The following is a 9,051-nucleotide window of genomic DNA, read 5'->3' on the forward strand; positions in this document are numbered from 1 at the left end:
TTTTGGAAAATGGCTGCAATGAAACAAAGAGTGAAAAATTTAAAGGGGTCTGAATACTTTCCGTACCCACTGTATTAATGCAGGACTTCACCGTGGTAATGCTTTACTTTTTTTTAAATGTACAAAATCTGAAAGAGAATTCCACTATTAGCCGAGCACATGCATTAACAGCAAGGTCATTGTTGGAGACGTCTTTAATGCAACAATGCAGACTGACCCAATTAAGTAGCAGGAAAAGACAATCCCGACCGTATTAGTGGTACTACTGATGAGCCTGCGTTTGTGTGCTGAAGCGGGGAGTGAATAGGGAGGACGCCAGGCAGGGGTGGGAAGTCTGGTCCCTGTTTCTTTTCTTTTTTTTCATGGTGGAGCTGAGCGGTGGTTCACCCCAGAGACCTTTCTCCCTCCCTGCACTGGAAAACAAAAGGGTCTTTTTCTCTGAGGAGCACAGTGACGTGGGAGGCGGCTGTGAATGTGGGCCATGTGTCAGGGCTGCTGCTGCTGCTGCTGCTGCAGCTCCATTTGTCTGCTTCCCCTCCACAACACTGGTGCCTGTGCAAAAATCCACAATTATACCGATGTTAACGTTTTGATTTAATGCTGCAGTATGATTGCATAGCACTTCCACATGTTGCTAAGAGGCAGAAGTCAACGGTGACACCGAGTAAAGAAAGTCACCTCTTTAAAGGCTTAGTAATTTGAAGATCGCTATACATCAGACACACATACCACACACAAAGCATAACATTGCCTACATGGCCAGTGCATACTCCTGTAATGGATTGTATTATTATGCTGTTGCATGAGAATCTGTACGCATGCATAGTGGAGTCATATTTCCACTGTCACAGAGCTGCCTGTGGTACGTGAGAGCTGTTGCTTTTCTCTGGTTAAAACCTTTTCGGGTAATGAGTTAAGAAGGAAATGGGTCAAAAGAACCCTTGTAAACGTGCTGTGTGGCAGACTGACAAACCAAAGGCCCCCGGTCTTTAATCAGCAGAGTGACAGAAGTGAAAGGAGGCTGTGTTCTGAGAGAAGATAGGAGTGCAACAGGAGGGGCATGTTGTGCCGATGTTCTTCAGCCGTGACACAACAGGGTGGTTTTCCCTCTTATCTGCTCTTATGATGATTCACATCACACTTCAGTTCTTAAGCAACAGATGTCCCACAGTGCTAACATGAGGTTAATATCACATGTTTCCGATATACTTATGGCACATAAGTTTTACTATAATACGTTTTTCCCTCAACACTTTCCGTCAACAATTCAAAGGTTGAATTCAATACTCTAAAATTACCGGTAGTTGTGCAAATTGGTGTGTGGTATGTTTCCCAAAAATTAAGAGAAAATTACACCCAAAAACATTGTCAATTGAGTTTTAGAAAATTACTCTTCAGTAGAATTTTTTGCTGTACCGTATTTGACGTGAAGCTGAATGTTGGCACTAGTTTCTAGGTTTGGTGCCTACCCCCGTCATGGTGAAAAGCAATTTAGCAGTACCACCCAGTCACAACACACATGCAAGTGTTTGTCTAAAGCTTTTCTAATAAAACAAGCTGAAAAACGGGACCACAAACTTTACCTTGAGCTCTAAATGACATCTGAGAAAACAAAAAAAATATTTTTCCGTACATATGCACTAATTTGATACACAGGTCGTTGCTGTGTTTAATCTCACCCAAACACTTTTGAGACTAAACCACACATGTTTGAGGTACAAAAGTTTTTTTTTTTCAGTCAGTGTTATGTCTTAGCAGCAAAATCCTGCACCTACATACAAGAGATGTACCGAGGTCATGCAAGCCTTCTTAAATTTAAAAAGTTGGCCCTTCAGTAAGAGGATTGGACAATCTAAATTGTGAGCGCAGAACACTTTGGCTTTTACAAAAGGCAACTGGACACCTTTACAGGAGAAAGCTCCATCAGAAGCAGACAACTTCAAAAATGAGGTCAGCTGTAACCTTTTGCAGACCAGCACAGTTGGTTTACACTGCACGGTGTCACACAACCAGCTTTTTTTCCCTTGGATAATACATACGCACACGGGTATGACATCATGGGGTCATGCTTAGTGTCTGGAGATCTGGGCCTCTGAGGCTTTAGCTTGCAGTTGAGCAGGGGTCGTGTCCCAGGAGGGACCTGTGATGGCTGTGACTATGTTGGAGTACAGACTGCTTTGCGTACAAACTGAGACACTTCTTATGGCCATGACACACTAACCTGACGGATGACCATTAGCAGAAAAGGCAGTCAGACTGACTGCCTCCCCGAGTTGGCCAAAAAAAGAGCCTCGGAACACACCGAACCAATGCAGACTGCTGACGGCAGCTGATTGGACAAACGTGTCACGTGGGTCTGCTTTCTCCGGAAATTCACAGCCTGACTGTCATGGCGGCTTAATCAGGATACAATCTCATATTTTAGATAGCCATGAAAGGAAGGAAATTTAGGCTTCCGCCCCAAACCCGATGACTTCTAAAGTTTCAGAGCCCTCCCTCCAACGAGTGCTGCTGGCACGGCTGCCCAAAAGGGAAGCAGAGTGATGAAATGTGGGGAAACCATGTGGCTTGGCGAATAAGAGCAACAGGCCCCAACATGGACCAGCGCTCCAAACACAGAAAAACAATTGCATGTTTCCACGGATAACAGTGCATTTTGGGCTGCAGGTGTGCAGCGCTGTCTGGTCAGCTGCTCCACTGTTTCCTGTCAAACAGGAAGAGCCAAATGAGTGGAGATGAAAGTTCAAGGTAACACACAGCTGGCAGTTGTTAAGGTGGGTAAATGCAGGTGTGCTACATAAGCAGCAGTGTGCACACTGTGTTAAAAGAGCCTAACCCAAACAGATGACATAAAAACCGTAAATGAATGTTAGCTCACATGTTGCAGACACACCGCAGCAGTAATCTCAAGCAAAGATCTTGAGAAAGCAAAGATCTCAAAGGCCTCATTTCTTTAGACGTCTAGACTTTATTTTAGATTAAATTTCAGAATTACTTGAACCAATAAATGGAAGTCGCTTATGTCTCAATGGCACATTTATAGAAAACAAAACATTCACACCTTTGTTGAATTTGGTTACAAATGCAAACTCTGTGCAAATGACGCCCTGGATGCTGGAGATTGGCCACGACACATTTAACTGAGCCACATTCTCCTCTTCATGTAGCATGTGTTGGTATCCTCCTGACAGACAAATGCTTCACGGTTTTGCGTCCCTCATGTGCCACTCAACATAAGATGAAAAGGAAATCATGAGCTTATTGGCCTGAGGTTGTAAAGAGAGCTGGGATACTCTAACATACAGTACATATCATTCATAATCAGTCATAAACCTGTCCTATGACTGCAGAAGCCAATCATTTACGATTAACATCTGGCTGAAGTATGCCACGAATCGAGGAGACTTAATGAAAATGACATTTGCAAGAAAAATGAAAAGACTGGAAAATGCTGAGTATAAGACAACTATTTCTCTGGAATAGTTGATTGGAGTTAAAAGTTTATAAACAGTCTATACATGTCTATATATGTATAGGTTGGATGGAGACTTCCTATGTCCACCATCTTAGTTTAGCATGTCAGCATGCTAACAGTTGCTAATTAGCACAGAACACAGTTCAGCTGAGGCTGATAGGAATATTATTAGTCTCGCTGCTAAAACAATAACTCAAACTTGTGTGTGCAGTTTAAGATGGTTAGGAAATCCACGACAGCATCAACCGGCGTCCTGCCAGTGCCCGCCAGGCCCCGTATATTGCGGCTTGAGGCTTTAATTCATTTCTGTTGATCGACTGAAGAAAATAAGTGCCTAAATCGCTTCAGGACTACCTATGTTTACTTGAGAGTCACAGTGTTAACTATGGTTATGTAATACGGTGAGAAAACAACACTGAAAACAATTTAGATGTAAAAAAAAAAAAAAAAAAAAAAAAGTCTAAAGATGACAAGCTGATGTGTCAATAGCTTCCCACTGGAAAATCGCCACAACAACAACAACTTCATTCAGTCAAGGACTGACACTTTGGATTATGTCTGTCAGTACTGCCCTGTGGCAGTGAGGTCATACATGCCCAGACATGTCTCCTGAAATGAGGTCATCTCTATTATTTGAAAGGTAATCTTGCAGTCTGCGGTAACAGTAAAGAAATCAATGTGCTGCACTTCAAGTGGACTATATCCCTGTTTACCTATCATGGCTATCATTATATTCGTCTATATTAATGAATAAAATAAATGGTAGCCTAGAGAGGTAAACTGCTGTGAATTTGTACAGTAACTTGTGTGAAAAGGGTGGATTATCTCGGGCCAGCATGAGAGATATGGTTATCAACGTGCTAGCTCTGGGGCTATGTGCGCGTTTGTGTTTAACAGTTAGTGATGATGAACCTGCCAAGAGAAGGTGTTGAAAACTGTGGCTGACACCCTTCAGAATGACTAAACTTCCTTGAACTGGAAAAAAAGAACTTAGTTAAAGCCAAGTGAATTCATTCGAGAGTAGTCAAATCCATGTTTAATAGCGCCATACAAAGCCAATGGGCGGTACCATAATGGACAAAACACTGAGTCAAACAATGTGTTAGAAAACTGGGTACCAGCTGATTGTACTCTGCAGTGCACATTGATATTTATTTCCCCATCAGTTATAGGAGTGGTGCATGCAGCCCAGGCACAGTTTCATAACACTCTGTAGCATTGCATTACCTTTAATTACCCAATAACATTTAAAGCTTGTGTCAGTGAATGGCAAAGTGAACCAGAAAGACCTCAATGAATCATTTGGCAATGGGCTTTTGTTCTTGTTCAATCTATTTGGTACACTGAAACCTTTGGGGCAGCAAAAGGAGAATCGTTTGTTTTGTGTGCTCCAGCTAGCACACAAAAGCCAGATAACCAATTTTTTTTCACCACCCTCGTTTTTTATTTAACCTCACTGTCGACACAGGAGTGAATGTGCGACGTCTAATGAGTGGCAATTAACAATGTAACAAAGACGAGCAATCTCCCAGCAGAGGTGCCTTACAGTCAAGTAAATAAAGATAAGCAGGCATAGATTGGTGATTATTTAGCCCAATGATGGAGAGCTCAGTTCATTTTTGTTTACAGAGGGGAAAACATAAGCTCAAGCACCAGCGTAATTCATCACACCCAGCTGGGTTCTGCATTTATCATCTCCGAGACTAGCTCACTTCCCATTTCCAACAATTTGTTTTTGTAAAACAAAAGGCTGCTCAGAGATATATATATATTTTAGATCTAGATATTATTCGAACTAGATATAGAGATATTATATCCAAGGCTACGTTTTGAGACCTTCAACTCTTTAAAAAAGAAAAAAAGTTCTGTGACTTTACGGAGAATTTAGGGAGACAAATGTTTTTAATAGCTAGTAAAAATTGCTTTATTTTAATAACACTTGCAGTACTGGCTACTCCCTGTCGGTTTATTAAGGATGTGCATGTTTTGTGTAAAGGGTGTGAGCAACAACAATAAATGTCTACCTTCATTTATCAACATATGTTAATATACACCACAGCTGAATTTCAACTGTGCAAAGCCAGTACGATTAGAAACAGTCTGGGAGCTAGTTACAAGCACATTTGTGTCAAAGTGAGGTATCTTATCTATGTGTCAAAGTGAGGTATCTTATCTATGTGTCAAATTGAGGTATCTTATCTATGTGTAAATTGAGGTATCTTATCTATGCCAACCATGTACTGACAAATACACAGTGCAGCCTCAAGTATTCAGCTCATCACTTGTAGACTTAAGCAATGGTTTTGCAATTTCAATTCTAGTTTATTTCATTAAATGTGGAGCATCAGATGGGTGTTATATCATATTTGACAGTTCAATGAGTTCTGACAGTTTGGATATACAGTATTTGGATGGTATTTTAGTTTTGTACTGCTTTAACATGTTACTTGAAATACCTCAATGCAGTACACCCTTCCTACTGGATACAACACTAAGTGGGGAGTTCCCAGTGTCCTGCCTTGTACTCAGTGCCTCTGATTGAGGATCATGTCCACAGCCTGAGCCAGATTGTCCACAGTGCCATCAGCCATCACCGTTGAGTGCCTCTCGTCACTGGGCCTGAGGGAGGAGAGGCAAAAGTACATGCTTGAGGACACGCAGCAAGGGAAGAAACAGGAACAAACACACAAAGGCTCGGTAAACAGCAGTTTGATGCTATCAGCCACATCAACAAAACTGAATGTACAAAGCTTGAACAGAACCAAGCACAATTACTGTAGAGGCCGTCTTGTTTAAGCTTGAAGGGAACATTTTGGTAATACAAAGGGTTTATGTCCTCTCAGAGTGATCATTAGAGCTTATTCATAAACAATAACAGATTAAAAATTAAATGTTTAGTGATTTTTATTGGTGTGTTTTGATGTAGGGTTATGCATGTTTTTTTGTCTCTATCACCAGCTGTCACAATGTGTTCTAGACTTTTAAAATATATCCATTAAAATAAAACCAAGAAAAGAATTTGGAGACTTAGGCCAGTGCTTTCCAACCTGGGGGTGGGACCGACGGAGGAGGCAGTTGGAAGATATTGTTACTGTTGTAACAGAGAGACAAACATATTTCTGCTATGCAAAATGTAGTTAAAAAAAATACAGGGATGGATGCATATATGGCTGTTTGATCAGCTGGTAGGGGAAATGTGATCCATTTGGTGTGGCACTAGGCCGGCACGTAAGACTTTTCTTCTCGCTATCGCATCAAAAGATGATGATGCCCCCTTAATTCATCTGCAGGACTGCCCAGGACTCATTTAAGTGGTGCCTATAGATCTCCTTCCCTCCCCACTCCCCGGCTGCCTCAGCCAGGCTCTGTGTGTTGCCTCTGTTCCCAAGTCACGGGTTGGAGCTCCAGATGGGGAGGCTTTGTCTGGCCCTGGGTGTGCGGCACACACCACTATTAATCCTTTCCTCTGAGAGCTTGCAGAAGGACCATGGCAAATATTTGTGAGCCGCCCAAGTGTAGCATCAGAAAGAAGAGGCCAGTGGTGGGAGGTGAGGAGAGGTGTTGAATACTGAAGCCACAGTGAATAAGGGCAAGTGGTGCCAGTTGTTTACGCATGTCTATCAGCCACTAGTGCTTGGGTTATGTGAGCTGTGTCGCTAATGGTCTGGGTGTTATGTCTCCTGTGCTGTATTTCTCCCACACCCTCTTTTGCCTGAGGACTGATTGAGTTCACACACGCACATTAGTCACATGGCTCTTATGTTTCAAGCAGTGAATCCAACAGCAGACGTCTCTCCAACCTGATGCTCCTTTAAGTCTCCCGTGACCTGCGCCTTTTAGATATGGATGCATGAGTGTGTGTGTGTGTGTGTGTGTGTGTGTGTGTGTGTGTGTGTGTGTGTGTGTGTGTGTGTGTATATGTATTCATTTAGCTGCTTTCCTCCCATCCCCATGAATAATGAAGGAGTAACCAGGTCAATGTGACCATGCAAAATTCAGCACAATGCAGCTAGTGTTACAGATGAGGTAATGTACTGCTCACTGGGTGTACTTTAGGTCAATGCAATATCAATACACGCAATGAGAAAGGTTTGGTTCCTGAGCCTGATGGACACTGCACAGCTTTCACCTAAGGGGGAGGTCAGCTATTAGTTAGGAGGTGGGAATCAGTCAAGAGTTTAGTTCAACACAGCTGTTGGGAGCTGCCATGCTCCCAAAAGTTGTCATGCTGAGAGACCCTTCATTGGGAAGGAAGCTGACCGTGGGGTGAAAGGCATGAAAACCTTCCCATCAGTTAATGCTGAACACACTAGCACAAATAAAAATACCCACAGAAGTGTTTTATATGTAAAAGTAAACTGTTAAATGTCACCAATTAATATGCAAAACAATAACAAACTGCATCAAACAAGATGAACAGGAATAATAACAGAGATACAGCGCAGACAAATGCAAGGGGGCATGCAACTAAGACCTACAACTTAAGTTTCATGATGTTTAAAAAAAACAAAAAACTCTAAGGTTGGATTTTACCTACTTTTTTAATTAAAGCATTAAGATAAATTTCCAAAACATAATTTTTTCTTTTTAATTGCTCTTTTTAGTCAACTTAAGCATGGGCATGTAAACTTATGAGCACCACTGTAGCCTGCCAGTGAGAGACGGAAAAACACTCGAGCCAGTTCACTGTGTGGAAGTGTTCTTGGCCTTGTAGAAGTATTTTTTTCATGCCACACTAGTGAAGGAAACCATTAGTGCCTTCTGACACTAAGGCAGATTTTAAATCATAACTCGAAAGTGAACCCAACCTGATGATAACTATAGCCTTTATGTTCAGCCAAGCCTTGTGGGTGACATAAGATACTAACACAAGACAGGGCTTTCTCACCCTGAGGGGGAAGACAATGTGTGTAACTGCATGCAGTTTCTGGTGCTCGTTGGCGTTGCAGGAGTCTTGGCCTTGAGGGTAAGAATGTGATCACAGCTTGACTGCCTCCGTTATAAACAAAAGGTCACGGGAGATTTTGATGGCATATCAGAAGGAGTGGAAGAAAAAAAAAGACGACTGCAGTCAGTAGAGATGTTCCATTTTGATTTTTGTCATGATCCACTTCAGCTTTTCCTCTCTTTTGTCTTCTACCTGATTTTTCCAGAACCGCTGCAAGACACAAGATAAGTCCCTTGAAATAATACAGCTGCAACCTTTTATGAAAAACGGTTCAACTGAACTGGGGAAACCACCATGTTAGGTGCATGTTATGGCAACAGAGGTGACAGATGCTAAGCTGGAGCCACTACATCCTCTGATGAGTTTGTGGCCACGCAGCAGCCGTTGTCTCTTTACACTACCAAGGGCTGTATAATGTTGAGTCATGATCAGCAAACAGCTGCGGTATGGTTTCACACTTTACACAGCTTAACGGTTCTTTCCAAGCAGGACACAAAGGGGTTTCCCTGTTCACAGGATAAAGAGGCACTTTTTTCATGTGAGCACTAGTTATGAGAGAGAGAGAGAGAGAGAGAGAGAGAGAGAGAGAGAGAGAGAGAGAGAGAGAGAGAGAGAGAGAGAGAGAGAG

The 9,051-nt window shown here is 42.2% G+C and overlaps 1 protein-coding gene across 3 annotated transcripts in view; it reads right to left on the reverse strand.

Moving 5' to 3' along the window:
• Positions 1–5,789: 5,789 nt before the first annotated feature.
• Positions 5,790–9,051, reverse strand: part of lhpp (phospholysine phosphohistidine inorganic pyrophosphate phosphatase) — a 20,048-nt gene continuing 16,786 nt past the window's right edge. For 2 of the 3 annotated variants that reach the window (XM_034861471.1, XM_034861472.1), the window contains exon 7: positions 5,790–6,094. In XM_034861471.1, coding sequence (XP_034717362.1) covers positions 6,001–6,094 — 94 coding nt within the window. In that variant the 3' untranslated portion in view covers positions 5,790–6,000. The remainder of the gene's footprint in view (positions 6,095–9,051) is intronic. The other variant, XR_004655165.1, reaches the window with a different exon arrangement.

Source organism: Etheostoma cragini, chromosome 21 (assembly GCF_013103735.1).
Source record: "Etheostoma cragini isolate CJK2018 chromosome 21, CSU_Ecrag_1.0, whole genome shotgun sequence".
Classification (NCBI taxonomy): Eukaryota; Metazoa; Chordata; class Actinopteri; order Perciformes; family Percidae; genus Etheostoma; species Etheostoma cragini.